The following is a 16,336-nucleotide window of genomic DNA, read 5'->3' as shown; positions in this document are numbered from 1 at the left end:
CAGCTATTAGAAGACTGCTGTCTTGCTAGAAACAATATAAAATAAGAAAAAATTTCAGATGAAAATTTTAGAAATGCCATTCTTTTGGCAGCAGAGGACATAGAAAGATCATAAAAATGTGATTGTGAAAATATTCAACCTTTTTTTTGTTTTTGTTTTTGTTTTAGGACACGGATTTATCAAGAAACATTCCTGGCAAAGTGAAAGTGTCTGCACCCAATCTTCTGAATGTAAAAAGAAAATAGCTGAAATGAAATCCTAAAATATTCGAGAAGAGTCAGTTTTATAGCCTTTTGGAAGTTCAGAGATGAAAACATCATGTAACAAGACTTCCGCATTTAAAAGTGAACTAACATTGCCTTGCTGTATTCACCAAAATGACTTGGTTTTTTCCCAATTTTATAGAGAGGAAACACTATGATAGGGTTTCCTAAAATATTTGTGGACAGCAAATGCTAATTGTAAACAACTGCAATTATTCTACATTTTCTTGAAATTTGGAAGGTTAATAGTATTCATTTCATGTTGTAAAGAAATGGAATAGTGAAGTGGCTCAACTGGTTAGACTACTGACATAGTAGTCTACTGTACATAACATCTAATATATCTATTACAGGCCAATCGCAAGTTTTGTTTTTCCTGGTGGGGGCTGGGGTGGTTATACATTTAATAAGTCTTGAGGAAGTAGACTTCTTCTGCCTTTACTCATATTAGACTAGATTTTAAATACAAATCATTCCCATGACTTGGCTTAAGATAACACCTAGAAGAACTTGGTGTTGATAACTTCCACGCATTTATATAATACTATTACTTTTCATCTTAATTTCTTTCTTGTAATCTCATTCAGCTCTGTGTCATTTTATTTTCCACCTCTAGTAATTATCAGTAGCATGTTACTGATCTTAACCTAAGAGTATCTTAACCTATAATATTATAAGTGCACTTTGAGGTTTACCACTAAAGACTCCTGACCCAGCTTTTTTCTTCTGTCTCCTAACAATGGAGAATAAAGTCATACATTATTTCCATTCTTTACGAGCTATAAAAGCTGTTGATTTTAAAACAATTCAACAGGCTGCCTCGAGTCAACATGAGCAACTCCGCTTGCCCCGGCCCTTACACCAAAGCACTGGGGTCAAGGACTGGATGACCGTTGGTCCTTCCAAGGTTTCTTTCACCAGCGTAGTCCTATCAACAACCACTTTATGTAGCCTACTGTTTTAAATTCAACATAATAGACTACACATGCCATTAAAGAAACAGCTAAAATATAAATGTCTTTAGAAAGTAACTTGACCATTTTGATAGTGGTAGGAATAATTAATACAATGTTTCTACAGATATAGACCCTGATGTTACCAAATAGGAAATAATCATTCCTTTGGTAAAAAGCCCAACTGTTAACTTCTGCTGTTAAATACATTTATTGTAAACTTTAGACACAAAAATAGGGTCTCTAGGCCATTCACATGCACATTAAAACTAAAAAGCTGCAAACTACAACAGTGTATATAATTATACAAGTGATTTCACTCTGATGTTTACAGAATTGCTGTCCATGCAAGTGATCAGAGGCATTATCTATGAAGCCTTAAGATCCAGAAGTGTTGTTACTACCAAACCTCTGATTAACACTGTGAAGTAAGTGTTTTGGAAGGCAGTTCCATGAGTTGGCTAACATTTCTTTAAAGCAGATGACAGCTTCTAAACTTAGCCTGGAAGTGGACAAAGAAAAATAATTTCACTTTACTGTTTAGAAGTATATTCACTTGAAAAACTACCAAAAAAGAAAAAGCACTTTAAAGATTTTCACAGGAACTGGATAGTTTTATCAATGAAAGTTTATTATTGCCCTTAAATTATCCATAAACCTATTTTTTCAAGAACACTAATTTAAAGTGTTTAAGAAACAATTTGAAATATGTACCAAGTAAAAAGTTACTTACCTTACAAGAGATTTTGGTTGAACTGAAAATATAAGTATTTCATTACTGTGTGCCTGAAAAATAGACAAGAATACATTAAAAGTACTTAACAAGAAAGTTGCAGCAATAATACGAAGTGTCCTTTAATAAAGGGTGGTGTACTTACAGCTCTGTGATGGACAAGAAGGTTATTGGCACACCCTCCAAACACAATTACTTCTCCTTCATCACTGGCACAAGCTGTATGCCATAATCTACATTTAAAACAAGAACTTGTTTGAAGTCACCCCAAAGACCAAATTGATAATTTACACTAGAGACTAGAGATGATGAAATAAAGACTTTCTTTAGCACAGACCAAAACATAAAATTGAGACACAGTTATCTCAAGGAAAAGTACAAAAAGCTAGAAAAATCAATGTCTTTTATCTGGATATCATTATCTCTCTGGTCCATTCCTAATTTATGCAATGAGGAGTCTGAACTGAACAATCTGTTCTCTTAAGTTTTTATGAGCAATAAAAGTCTTTGGGAGATGAGTGGTATATGCCCTCTCCTTCTTTTCATAGTCAAGGTCAGTTGTCCTTACACAAAACATCTGAGGAATGTTTTACTCTTCCTGAGTAAACAGCATCTTCAGGCCTGACTCTCTGGAAAGAGTATTTGTGCCAAAAGGCATCCTAGTGGCATGACTATACTACTTAGGTTAGAGGCATGGACAAAAATGCAAGCTAACATTATACAAATGTGCTTTGAACACCAATTCTGACTATATCATTTCCTTTTAGCAGTCTCTGTAACAATTCTGAGATAAGAAAAGTAGCAGTGTTCTAACAGGCTCTTTTTGGACAATTCAACTTCCTAATATTTGTTATACAGTGTAACTGTACATTTGATTGAAAGTTCTTGATTCCCTCACCCTCAAACATTCTTCAGGGTTTTGAATTCTCTCCTAGAAGAGAACCAGAAGTTCCTTTTTCAAATGACAAATCTAGAAACAGTTCTACTCTGGTAAGGAGCTTTAGTATAAATTTTAACGATGCCAGTATTCTGATGAAGCAAAAAGCAAAATCCAGCCCTGTTTTTCATGCACAGATGATGAAAAAGAAAGTACTAATACTAAGAACATTGGTTTTCTTTCAAAAGGTATGATGTTAAACCTTAATGAATGCTAGGGTTTTTATGAGGAAGTGAATACGGCCAACTGAATTTTCTCATTCATTACCAGTCTTATACATCTCTAAGGACCTAACTGAACATAAGAACTACCTTTTAAATAGTTCATACCTTGGTTTTTCAGTATGGGGGTGATTAAACTGTATCCATTCATTTTTACTGATGCAGTATGTCCAGGCATCACCTGATTAAAGCAAAGAAAAAAGCATGAAGTGTGTTATTCTGTCAATGTGACACTGATATTTAAAGAGTGCAGCTTTAGTAAAAACAATAATAAATCAGATTTTGAGTAGATACAGAAAGTATATTTCCTTTTTTCCCCTGCAGTTAGGCATGTAAGCCCTTTTCATGTTACAGCCATTGAGCACGGCAAAGAGCTCTAGGTAACTTTTTTTAAAAAACTGGACAGATAGATGTGTCATATGAAAACAATTCTATGTATATTATAGGATCAAAATTAATACCAAACCTTCTAACTATCTCTATAGCCCTCTGATACACCTAAAATACTGATTTTTTCCAGCTATTTATATTTTACTTATGAATGACATATAATAACTTTTTAAAATATTTTAAAAGTACTTACTTAGTGGCTGTTTATCAGTGGTAAATCCTCCAAAGAGAAAGAGATGATCTGAAGAAACTGGTGTTAGTGAGTGCCAAGATCGGCCAACTGGGCATATGCCTTGTGGAATTCTGAAAATGATAGCTAAGTTACAATATCTGCATTTAAAAGACACGACTGTATTTAAAGCAGAAAAATACTGAAGTTTTCTTTAAAATTTTATATGGAATTTTGAAGAGACTTTAAAAAAGGCTTCTTGATATTAACAACTACACGCTTTTCAATGAACTATTTCCTTGGAAGGAGGGTCAACTTTAGATCTTTTCAACAAACACTGAGCACATGATATGTGCTAGACATACAGTTATGAGAACTTAAAATTTAAAGATTCCCTAAGGATTTAGTGATCATGTTTACTTAAATTCATTGTTACAGAAAAGGAAAGCAGTTATATTATGTACTAATAATAGAGAGTGAGGGGAAAATCCACTGGAATTTTTTTGAAAAACTTTCCTAAATAATTATCTAAATGATACCTACAGTTCATTCCACTCCCATGTATCCAGATTAAGATAGTGAAGGTCATTCATTCTAGCATCCTAAAAAAGGATAAATTAACCAGTTATCTTTCTGAGTAATTGAAAAGCACATCTTTGAAACTGTTTAATATACTCACTCGGTATCTGCCTCCAAACACAAAGCCTTTGTTTCCAACAGCTGCACAGGCATGGGCAGCACGAGGTGAAGGTGGTTTACCCTAGTGGTCATAAAAACAATTCAATGAATAAGTGAACTGTTTATAAATACCAGAAAGAAGTCTTTTCTGGAGGTGGGATAGAATGTGCAGGACACTTGAGCTCTTAAGCTGCAAGTGCAAACTTGTAATAAACAGCAGTACTGAAGGCTGACTACCAAAACTGGGAGCTTTTGAGAAACATTACTGAATGGGCTAGTTAATAGAATGCTTACTTGCTTTACTTTTCTTTTAAAATAAAAGCTAGCACATTATATGACACCGTGTCAGAGGAAAAAGACATCTAACATTTGAGTAATTTAAATCCCAATCCAGCACTAGGTCATTTACTTAATTACAGACAATACCACTTTTAACAGCTATTAGATGACAGATACTGGGCTAGTCTATACATTCATTAACTTTTTAGTTTTAGACTCCTTGGAGAATAATGAGCTGTCAATTTTACACCACTTGCCAACTGCCCTTCCCGTTGAAGCAGCTTTGCTTTAATAATCAATTCATTATTCTTTAGTAACTCACAGTAGTTATAGGCTGGCTCCAGATAAACGTTTCAGTGTCTAAAATATGTACATGATCATTCCATCCTCTTGGATGACTTGAATTCTACAGAAAGTAAGAAAGAATCTGAGTTAGTTTTCACAAATGATGTTTGTAAAACAACCTTTGGCTTATTAACAGGGCAAAATGAACAAAGCTAATAGCAAACGAAGTATATTATTTCAACAGACTAAGTAGGCCACATATGCAAATACGAAACTTCATTTACCCAAAAAGATGTTTCATCAAATTCAAAAGTTCCCAATACTTTATCTTCAGGTAAATATCCATACCCTCCAAAAAATATTAACCTGTTTGATAAAAAACCAAGACATTAAAAATTCAAACATCCATAGGATACAAGAGATTTTTTTTGTTTTGTAATATTCCATGAGCTGAGAAAGCACACTTGAGTATATAAAAATACTTATTCAAATAATAATGGCTAATATGGCTAACAACGATGTCTTAGGTGCTTTGCCGTTAATTTACTTAATCTTCATGGGCCTTCAGAGGCGTGTTACATGATTACAATGGTTATTAGCGAAGGATACATGAATGGCAAAGTACTTTCCACATAAAAGCTGTTGACTCACTTGTTTTTATATACCCAGACACCGAGTTTGTCCTTTGATGATGGAGGAACTCCTTGGCAGTCAATTCTTTCCCAGTGTAATACTCGATCCGTGGACCTTGAATCCAGCATGTAGAACTGCCAGAAGCAATGTTAGATTTTGTTACATGAAGGAAATTCAACCATGCCATTTAATGTTATTGCACTTACGCTAATAAGAATGTCTAATTCAGTACTACTAAAAGTATAATTGCAAACTGGCTGCCAGTCTGCAAAATGTTACCTAGTCTGAGTCTAGATAAGAAATTTCTGCCAGAATGTAAATTACCTAAGTCACTGTGCACCTTGTTTGTGTTCAGCCTATTTTTTTCCCCCATACCACTTTTTGGCTGAAGGATTACAAAGTGTGTTAATTTACTACATTCTTTGCCTGAGATAGGCACTTTGAATTGTACTGATCTAATTTATGTATATTGGGATGGTATTACCAAAAAAAATCAAACTTAGCAATTCATATTCAAATTCAATTTAACAAACATGTCTTAAGTGCCCACTTAACTCTAGGAGCTAAGGATAAATCTTAAAAGATTAAGTATTCATTTGTCTTTCAGAGGGTTCACATCCAGGTACTTACATTTAAATAGTCAATAAGTTAACTTTTTTTTTTTAACTTCTTTTTTTTTAGGCTTCTAAAGCTTCTTTTCCTCAACCCTACTCATTTAACTATTAACCATTTCTCTGACCATTCCCCTTTACTAAAGCCACAACTAGTCTTTCCCCCAAGTTTCCTCATGTTGTGTCAAAGTTAGTTTTCTCCCCTTTGACCCTGAAAAATAAAAGGCTCAACTACAGCCTACAGCAGTGCGTCACAAAACCTTTTAGGCACAAAACCCTTTCTTCCAACAAAATCTTAAGCAAACGCCTAAATATAAAAATAAGAACCTGAAGAAATGGCTTCTCTGTTTACAACATACCCAACAAAAATCTGGGTTCTCTGTGAGAAGGGGCAAAACTTGTGGCCGTCCTATGAAGAAACAGAAAACACATGCTCCCCTGCACCTCCACGTGCTGCTGGGCAGGACCAGTGTGACAGGGCCCAGCACGAAGGAAAAGCTACAGCATTTAGTGGGGAGTTCACCACTCAGAGCGCGTCAGACCGATGCGTGGGTGAGCCATGAGGGGTGTCATAAAGGCTTTTCTTTGGATGGCAAAGAAGAGAAAAATAAATCCCAACTACATGCCATCTGGAAAAGGCAAAACTATGGAGACAATAAAAAGACTGATAGTTAGCAGGAGTTTAGGGGAAGAGAGGAGATGTATACACAAAGTACAGAAGTTTTTATGAGTAGTGAAATACTTTGTGTGACATTATAATAATGGATATACGTCATACTTTGTCCAAACCCAAAGAGCATGCAACACTATTCATTTAATTAAAGTGAACTGTGATTTACCTTAGGGTGAACTGTAAATAAATAAATAGGTGGAGCTACAATTGTTAAAAGGAAGGAGGAAAAGGGTGATGTGAAGCCTGCCTAACCCTATATACTTCTCTCACAGGTGTCCCAAAGCATCACCCCCCAAATCCCTAGAGTTCCTAGGAGCACAGTTTGAAATCTGGAACCAGTTCAGCCCACATGCTCCATCTATACCAAATCACTTGGCATTTCCATAAACCAGACATATCTGCTTGTAACTCTGCATCTTGGTACCTATATATCTTGTATAATGCCCCTTCCAATTGTAGTATGTGATTCCACTCAAGCATCACCTCTTGGGTTAACACTTTTTGTTTTTCTGTTCCTCTGTCCTACCAAACACAATGGTAAGGATTCTTTTTCAGATTCAACAATATTTACTGAGCTATTACGATGAGCTGATTCTGTTTCTCTTTATGCTCCTGAAATTGTTTATGTATATGTGTCCCGTCTAGAATGTGAGCTTCTAGACGTAGGGACTGTATCATTCATCTGTCTCCAATGTCTAAGCAAGTGCTCGAAGTAAGGTGCTTATTAAGTTGCTAAATAAATGAATTTTTTTTAAAGTGTCTACATATATCACTGAAACAGATCAAACAAGCAAGAGTGAATGGTGACATTTTAGGAATCAGCGAACTAAAATGGACTAGAATGGGTGAATTTAACTCAGATGACCATTGTATCTACTACTGTGGGCAAGAATCCCTTAGAAGAAATGGAGTAGCCATCATACTCAACAAAAGAGTCCAAAATGCACTACTGGGATGCAGTCTCAAAAATGACAGAATGATCTGTTTGTGTCCAAGGCAAACCATTCAATATCACAGTAATCCAAGTCTATGCCCCAACCAGTAATGCTGAAGAAGCTGAACGGTTCTATGAAGACCTACAAGACCTTTAGAACTAACACCCAAAAAAGATGTCCTTTTCATTATAGGGGACTGGAATGCAAAAGTAGGAAGTCAAGAAACACCTGGAGTAACAGGCAAATTTGGCCTTGAAGTATGGAGTGAAGCAGGGCCAAGGCTAATAGAGTTTTGCCAAGAGAACACACTGGTCATAGCAAACACCTTCTTCCAACAACCCAAGAGATGACTCTACACATGGACATCACCAGATGGTCAATACCAAAATCAGATTGATTATATTCTTTGCAACCAAAGATGGAGAAGCTCTATACAGTCAGCAAAAACAAGACTGGGAGCTGCCTGTGGCTCAGATCATGAACTCATTGTCAAATTCAGACTTCAGCTGGAGAAAGTAGAGAAAACCACAAGACCGTTCAGGTATGACCTAAGTAAAATCCCTTACGATTATACAGTGGAAGTGACAAACAGATTCAAGGGATCAGATTTGATAAGAGTGCCTGAAGAACTATGGACGGAGGCTCATGACATTGTACAGGAGCCAGGGATCAAGACAATCCCCAAGAAAAAGAAATGCATAAGGCAAACTGGTTGTCTGAGGAGGCCTTACAAACAGCTGTAAAAAGAAGTGAAAGGCAAAGGAGAAAAGGAAAGATACATCCATTTGAATGCAGGGTTCCAAAGATTAGCAAGGAGAGATAAGAAAGCCTTCCTCAGTGATCAGTGCAAAGAAATAGAGGAAAACAATAGAATGGGAAAGGCTAGAGATCTATTCAAGAAAATTAGAGATACCAAGGGAATATTTCATGCAAAGATGGGCTCAATAAAGGACAGAAATGGTATGGACCTAACAGAAGCAGAAGATATTAAGAAGAGGTGGCAAGAATACACAGAAGAAGTATACAAAAAAGATAATCACGATGGTGTGATCACTCACCTAGACCAGACATCCTGGAATTCAAAGTCAAGTGGGCCTTAGGAAGCATCACTATGAACAAAGCTAGCGGAGGTGATGGAATTCCAGCTGAGCTATTTCAAATCCTGAAAGATGATGCTGTGAAAGTGCTGCACTCAATATGCCAACAAATTTGGAAAACTCAGCAGTGGCCACAGGAGTGGAAAAGGTCAGTTTTCATTCCAATCCCAAAGAAAGGCAATGCCAAAGAATGCTCAAACTACCGCACAATTGCAGTCATCTCACACGCTAGAAAAGTAATGCTCAAAATTCTCCAAGCCAGGCTTCAACAGTACGTGAACTGTGAACTTCCAGATGTTCAAGCTGGATTTAGAAAAGGCAGAGGAACCAGAGATCAAACTGTCAACATCCGCTAGATCATGGAAAAAGCAAGGGAGTTCCAGAAAAACATCTACTTTTGCTTTATTGACTTCCAAAACCTTTGACTGTGTGGATCACAACAAAGTGGAAAATTCTGAAAGAGATGGGAATACCAGACCACCTGACCTGCCTCTTGAGAAATCTGTATGCAGGTCAGGAAGCAACAGTTAGAACTGGACATGGAACAGACTGGTTCCACATCAGGAAAGGAATATGTCAAGGTTGTAATATTGTCACCCTGCTTATTTAACTTATATGCAGAGTACATCATGAGAAACGCTGGGCTAGAAGCACAAGCTAGAATCAAGATTGCCAGGAGAAATATCAATAACCTCAGATATGCAGATGACACCACCCTTACGGAAGAAAGCAAAGAACTAAAGAGCCTCTTGATGAAAGTCAAAGAGGAGAGTGAAAAAGTTGGCTTTTTCAGATGGTCCCATCACTTCATGGCAAATAGATGGAGAAACAGTGGAAACAATGACAGACTTTATCTTTTGGGCTGCAAAATCACTACAGATGGTGACTGCAGCCAGGAAATTAAAAGACACGTGCTTCTTGGAAGAAAAGTTATGACCAACCTAGACAGCATATGAAAAAGCAGACATTACTTTGCCAACAAAGGTCCGTCTAGTCAAAGCTAGTAGTACGGTTTTTCCAGTAGTCATGTATGGGTGTGAGAGTTGGACTATACAGAAAGCTGAGTTCCAAAGAATTGATGCTTTTGAACTGTGGTGTTGGAGAAGACTCTTGAGAGTTCCTTGGACTGCAAGGAGTTCCAACCAGTCCATCCTAAAGGAAATTAGTCCTGAATATTCATTGGAAGGATCAATGCTGAAGCTGAAACTCCAATCCTTTGGCCACCTGATGTGAAGAACCAACTCATTGGAAAAGACCCTGATGCTGGGAAAAATGACTGAAGGCGGGAAGAGAAGAGGATGACAGAGGATGAGTTGGTTGGATGCCATCACCGACTCAATGTACATGAGTTTGAGGAAATTCTGGGAGTTGGTGATGGACAGGGAAGGCTCGCGTGCTGCAGTCCACGGGGTTTCAAAAATCTGGACATGACTGAGCAACTGAACTAACTGAACGTATATTATTACATGCATCTTTCTGACTGCATCTGTCTTGTACGGGCCTGAGAAAAACATGCCTTTTTCCTATTTGGGCAAAACATAGACAAAAGTCTGAACAACAGTATCTTATGGTGCCATATTATAGGAATGTTAGTATATGAAATTTTGTCAGTGTTAATTTCTCCTTACAGCTTTTTGAGTTGTGGCCAGTTAAATTTTACTGTGTGTGTTAGTTGCTCAGGTGTGTGCAACTCACTGTAATTCCATGAACTGTAGCCCGCCAGGCTCCTGTCCATGGGATTCTCCAGGCAAGAATACTGTAGCGAATAGCCATTCCCTTCTCCAGGGGTTCTTCCCAACCCAGGGATGGAACCCAAGTCTCCTGCACTGCAGGCAGATTCTTTACCATCTGAGCCACCAATACCCCACCTCGCCCGCCAAATTGCATCTTGTTTTTACTTTACTAATATTCATCTAATACTACAGCATTTTATTAATAAGAGAATAAGTAGCTGCAAAGAACATATCACAATCAAGAACACATGTTTTTGAACTTGAACAGGAATAAACTGGGTTAACCTTAGAAACCTAAAGTGGTCTGAAAAAGAACAAAATTACCTTAAACCATCCTTACACACACTAACCTTATTTGTATTGCCTCTTGAATGGTGTCCTCCAAACAAGTACAGCACCCTGTCCACACACACGGCACAGCTTCCTGACATAGAAGGAGGAACATCACCCTCAGTGTTAATTTTTTTCCTGAGAGAGAAAGAACTGAATGTAAATAAACTTCACCAAGAAGAAGAAATGCAACAATGTATCCATTCTTCTAATTCTGTCCCCACAATAAAAGGAAAAAATAAGGTGTGAGTAGCCATGCTGAGGTCTCTTCTAGCTCTAAAATTAATTAGAAGAATGAACTTGTCCCTTCCGCCCCCTCCACAGGCTGTGCCAGCAGGCACTAAGGTGACAGCATGGGAGGTTCTCAAAGTCTACATGTAATATATCACTCTAGGAGCAAGCCATCTTAACATTTCTCTAACTAAATTGTTTGCTTTTTCTAGTTACTTGACCATAAATGATGGTTTTTGTGTTTTGAGTGGGCCAAGAACCCAAAGGAAGAAAACTTCAATATCTCAGTCCTGACAGATTAATAAGTGTTTTTTAATTCAGTCACCATTAGCCATTCAAATTAGTCTGATTCCAACCTTATGTAATACTACAGACACTCAGGTAGTGTCTACTATAGGCCAACCATTCCTCTGAGTGCTCTTTACCTGTTTTAACTCATTCTAAGTCTAAAAGTGAATCTGAATCAAAAGGTTAATTCTAAGATTCAGAATATTAATATGACATTCAAGGGTTTCTGCTCCTAATATCACTTCATCTGTGTTAAGCTTTATGTCTGTCTGTTTCTGGCTGTGCTGTGGCACATGTCGGAGCTTAGTTCCTCGACCTAGAACTGAACCCGTGCCCCCTGCAGTGGAAGCATGGAGTCTTAACCACTGGACCACTAGGCAATTCCCAATTTTTAAGTTTTGATAGGCTGATTTTGTAAAAATTCTTTATGACGTTGAATTTTCTTTTTTAATTAAAGTTTCCCCATTAAAGGAATACAATTATAAATGTCCAGTTCTCTAGAAAAAGATCATTAAACAGCTAGATTAACACTGGCTATATGCAAAAATAATCCTGTTTTATTTTCTGTTGAACTCTTAAATCAAGTGGAACTAGTATTCTCCTACTTCTGAGATCTCTAATGTGCTAAAATATATAACAGACTAAGTTTTCATAAAGCAAACCATGGGGAAAACTACTTTCTACATCCTCAAATCCAGCCAACCCAACATTTTGAGAATTCATTAATTCTGCTAAGAACTTACTGGTATGAAACTGGCAAAAAGTCCTTTCAGAATAAGCCCAGTTTGCATGGATGGCAAATTTAATTTTGTTTTTAAGGCAAAACATGCTAGCTCAAAGAAATGTGCATAAAAATTTTAATATTAGAACTCATTAAAATAGAACACCACCTTTATTTCTAGCAAATACAGTCTAGAAATTCTTCTCACATTCAAAATACATAACAAGACATAACATATTGAATATACATATGGAACTTTTATTGTATTTCCATTCCAGGATCTGAAGCTTCTAACTCTTTAATATTGCTATAATACTTGACACAGTTCTGAATAGAAATTTCTTCAAAGGTCATAAAAGCATCTAGTAACTACTGAAGAAATATGAAAGTATTTAAGCTTAGAAGCTAAGCTAAACTAATAGAATACTGTTTTCAAAATATACAGCTATGTTAGCATCTTTAGTTAAAGTGCTTTTATTCAGTAGTATGGGTTTTACAGAGTATGTTTTTGTTTGCAACCTTATTTGGATGTTCTAGTCCCCCTCTTAATATGCACAGTTACCATCTTCCAGTCTCCATGTTGTAGATCCAGAGTTCTTCTCTAGGCAGATAGAAGTCATATAATCCTCTGACTTGATTACTCTAAAACAACAACAAAAAGTTGCAAATACAAAAAATAACTTGTATTCTAAAAGGGCACTATTGTATATTTTTTCACATCTATCTCATTTGAGATACTGAGAGTTACAAGAAGTTAAACAGGTTTTAACAATTGTATGACAGGTACAGTTCTCCCTACCCCATGCCACATACTCAAACTAATGCTTAATATAGACAGGCCTCAATTCAAATACTTTTTTTTTCCCCCAAGTTTAAATTTAATGACTTTGGTATTAATTATACACATACTTAGTAAGTGCTAAGACTTAAAATCTTCCGGTTCAGTTGTGACCCCAGACAGGATCCAGAAAGGAGTTCTAAAAATCTCTTCTCTGGGTTTTATGAAGACTTCCTTTACCCTCCTGTGTTAGCCTCTTAAGGCACTGCGTCAGCCTTAAAAGGGCACTGGAAAGGGCGATTCAATTCAAATTCTTGATACAGCAGTTGCAATGATGCACGAAGTTAAGAGATCTCCAGGTAATCTCTAAGGCCACTTTATCCTGAACACTCCACGCACCAAATCTGAGTTACATGACCTCATGGGAGATTATCTGTGTCATGTTGGCAGGCTAAAGAAAGTTCAACCTTGAAAGCACCTGATCCACACTAACAGGCCAGATGTTCTTCCCTTTTACCCATTCATTCTCTACCAGGAAGCAGAGAGGACAAAATTGCAAATATCAAGTCCTTATACAAAATCTTAAGTTCCTTGTTGTGCTCCATTTCCCTTCAGATCGAGCTTACTAATGCCAGAACCAGCGAAGTGCTATCCATGGAGTGCTATATTTAATCCTCACAATAACCATAAGAAATAGCTGGTATTGGTTTCTCAGAGAAGCTTCCCAAGGCTACTCCGCAAGGAATGGTGGAGCCAGGATTCCAGCCTCCTTTCTCTGAATCTGCAACTTCAGCCACTCTGCCTGACCCCTCCAGACTTTGAACCACCTGGCCACCTTCTGGACAAGGTTGACATTCAGTAAACAGCTGCAGTTCACTAGGAATGGGTGTCAGAGTCACAAGCTTGAAAAACACACAGAACAGAACATCTGGGCATGTAAACATTTCTCTTTCCACTCCACCACTTAGGAAACAAAAACGCTGGCAGCAAGATAGCAGGTTGACCCAGAGTACGTCCGTCTGGCAGGAGGAGGAGAACTGACTTCTGTGTATGAAGCTAAGGTTTACTGAAATTAAAACAATCTCCCAAGGGCCTCCGGTGTGTGGTACTCTTAGGGTTGTAGCCAGAATGTGGAGGGAAGCCTGTTTGAGAACTACAAACTTACTTCACTAGTCACGCTTCTCCACCCCGCCTCAGCCCTGGGCATCCAGGCCCTTCACAACTCACCTTCAGAATCTTCCATCTGCACAACCCTTCTTCTCTCCCCTTCTCCCCTCACCTTCCCTCTTCCTACTGATGATTAAGTTTTATTTTTCTCCAAGGCAATTATTTACATTTTAATAAAAGTCACCCAGTACCAGCCACCTTGCTCCTAACCAATACCCTCCTCTGAACACCTATTCATTGGAGGATGGGGAAAACATGTCAGATTAATTAGGATTAGGAGAAAGGAACCAAAGGAAGTAATCAAGACAGCTTTTCCCCAGCTATCTTTTTAGAGTCATCTCAAAAAATGGTCACATCAACTGTAGCATAAGCTAAAATCTACTACCAGAATCACCTAGTGCTTCCAAGTTATGGAAGGCACTGCTGTCCAGGACTAGATTTCTAGCAAATTGGAGCGGAGGCAGATCATTTTTTTTAAAAAAGGGACTAAAAATATTTCTGGTAAGAACAGATCCAAACTACCCCCAGCAAATGAAATAAGACGATTCTAGAATGTGGAGTGTTATTAAGAAGCTCTAAAAGCAAAAGGGCAAGAGAACTAGTGAGGAGGTTTAAATAGGAGGCACTTGGGCAGGATTTCCAGACAGAGGAAAAGAGAAGAAACACAACTACAAGCTCTCAACTGGTAACTAATCATACTGGTTCATGACTAAGGGTCAAAGGGCTGCATTCTGTAGTTAAAAGTTGTTACTGTTGATTTTTTTTCCCGGTTATTGACACAAATTTTCCATTAATTTTCTTTATAGGAGTTTCATGTGAAAAATCTCAACCCTTTCTCAGCTGAAACCAAAAGGAAAAAATAGCCCCGAAACATTCGAACAACACTAGGAAGGCAGGTGCACAGGGTAGCCGGGACTCCTGAACCGGCGGGAAGCTTCAACAAGCCAATTCTTGCGGCCTTGGGGAATTCCGGTGCCTATTCCCTACGCGGCCGTCTCCCCAGAAGTGGGCCACGGGGCCAGCGGGCACCGGACCCCGGCTCTGTAAGGTAGTGTGCTCCTAGGAGACCCGATAACAAATAAAGAGTGACCTCACACACCGTCCCTTCTTACACCCCAACCTTTTAAGTACAAACACGTGTCAATGTATGACACTGAAATGTTGTGAGGTATCTAGCCTCCAACTAATAAAATAAAATAAATAAAAATAAATAAATAAATAAAAAGCTCGGACATCTGAGAGCGCGCTGGGTAAGCGCGGGCAGGGAGCGGGGAGCAGGCTTTGTAAGCAGAAGGCGGGCGTGACAACAGTCCAGGAGCCCTGGGACGGGTGGGGAGACCCGTGGGAAGATTCCCACACTCGCAAGAGAACGAACCAACCGGCGGAGTCGCGGCGCGGGGGCGCCTGAGGCGCCCGGGGCGGTCACGCTGGCCCTTTCCGCCCGGCCCGCCGCCCCGACCAGTAACTGCTGGCCGACGCCCGCCGCGACCCACTGACCTTGTAACCGCCCCAGACGAACATGTGGCGCCCGTCGCTGACGGCTACGTGGCCGCTGCGCTCGGCGGGGCAGGCGAGCTCCGCGGATTCGTAGCCTTCGTAGGCCGGCCCTGGGAGCTCGTCCTCCCGCAGGTCCTCGTAGCCATCGGCCATCTTGAGGCTGCACTTCGGTTCACCAGAATCCCCGCACCCGCGGAGGAGAAAAAGACAAAGGAAAAGAAAGAGACGCACGGCGGCGGCGAAAGGCTCGGCGTTACGGCCGCGCCCCGCCGCCCGGGCTTCTGTCCTCCCGGCCCGTCTCTGCGAGGACGGCCTCTCGCCGCCTGAGGAGGGGTTGCGGGCTGGGGGCGGCCAGGGCGCTGGGTCGCGAGCAGGGCGGGCAAGGGTCCGCCTCGGGCTGATACCAGCTCCAGCCCGTCAGCCCCGCCTCCAGCTCGCTTCTCGCCGCCGAGGGCCCTTGTTTACGCCGCGCTGGGAGCCGCCTGTTCCGCTGACGCCGCTCGCCGGGATCCGGAAGTGCGGCTGGCGCTGAGCGTCCCCAGCTCCGAGTCCTCCCGCCGCCTGCGCCTGCCGGGCCGGGGCCCAAAAGCTAAAGGTACTTCCAAGCACCTCCGAGCCTCCCTTCATTACGAGGAGATGCTGAATTAGCCAGACTCTTGCAAAAAAGTCTTTCTTCCCAAGAAGGTCTTGTTTGACTGAAGGATATTCACCGCCCGGAAGGGGGTAGCAAATGG

General features: G+C 39.6%; 2 protein-coding genes, 1 non-coding gene and 1 pseudogene across 6 annotated transcripts in view; 2 read left to right on the top strand and 2 right to left on the bottom strand.

The window, feature by feature from the left end:
- Window positions 1–3,406, top strand: part of NEMF (nuclear export mediator factor) — a 50,695-nt gene extending 47,289 nt beyond the window's left edge. For all 4 annotated transcript variants that reach the window (XM_065940355.1, XM_065940354.1, XM_065940353.1 and 1 more), the window contains exon 33: window positions 168–3,406. In XM_065940355.1, the coding sequence (XP_065796427.1) occupies window positions 168–245 (78 nt within the window). In that variant the 3' untranslated portion in view covers window positions 246–3,406. The remainder of the gene's footprint in view (window positions 1–167) is intronic.
- KLHDC2 (kelch domain containing 2) lies at window positions 1,409–16,035 on the bottom strand. Its single transcript, XM_065940359.1, has 13 exons — window positions 15,603–16,035; window positions 12,723–12,802; window positions 10,941–11,058; window positions 5,560–5,675; window positions 5,193–5,274; window positions 4,946–5,029; window positions 4,346–4,426; window positions 4,210–4,268; window positions 3,691–3,800; window positions 3,216–3,288; window positions 2,095–2,182; window positions 1,950–2,002; window positions 1,409–1,718 (listed from the first exon to the last, which is right to left on the bottom strand). The coding sequence occupies exons 1-13, from the start codon at window positions 15,753–15,755 to the stop codon at window positions 1,595–1,597; spliced, it is 1,221 nt and encodes a 406-aa protein (XP_065796431.1). The 5' UTR covers window positions 15,756–16,035; the 3' UTR covers window positions 1,409–1,594.
- Window positions 6,461–6,584, top strand: LOC136172798 (small nucleolar RNA SNORA11; annotated as a pseudogene).
- LOC136172791 (small nucleolar RNA SNORA26) lies at window positions 13,104–13,226 on the bottom strand. The gene has a single exon (XR_010664127.1). It is a non-coding gene; the product is annotated as a small nucleolar RNA SNORA26 (small nucleolar RNA).
- Window positions 16,036–16,336: the final 301 nt, after the last annotated feature.

This window comes from Muntiacus reevesi, chromosome 7, assembly GCF_963930625.1.
Source record: "Muntiacus reevesi chromosome 7, mMunRee1.1, whole genome shotgun sequence".
Classification (NCBI taxonomy): Eukaryota; Metazoa; Chordata; class Mammalia; order Artiodactyla; family Cervidae; genus Muntiacus; species Muntiacus reevesi.
Note: the sequence above shows the minus strand (reverse complement) of the source record. Positions and strands in the feature narration are given on the sequence as shown.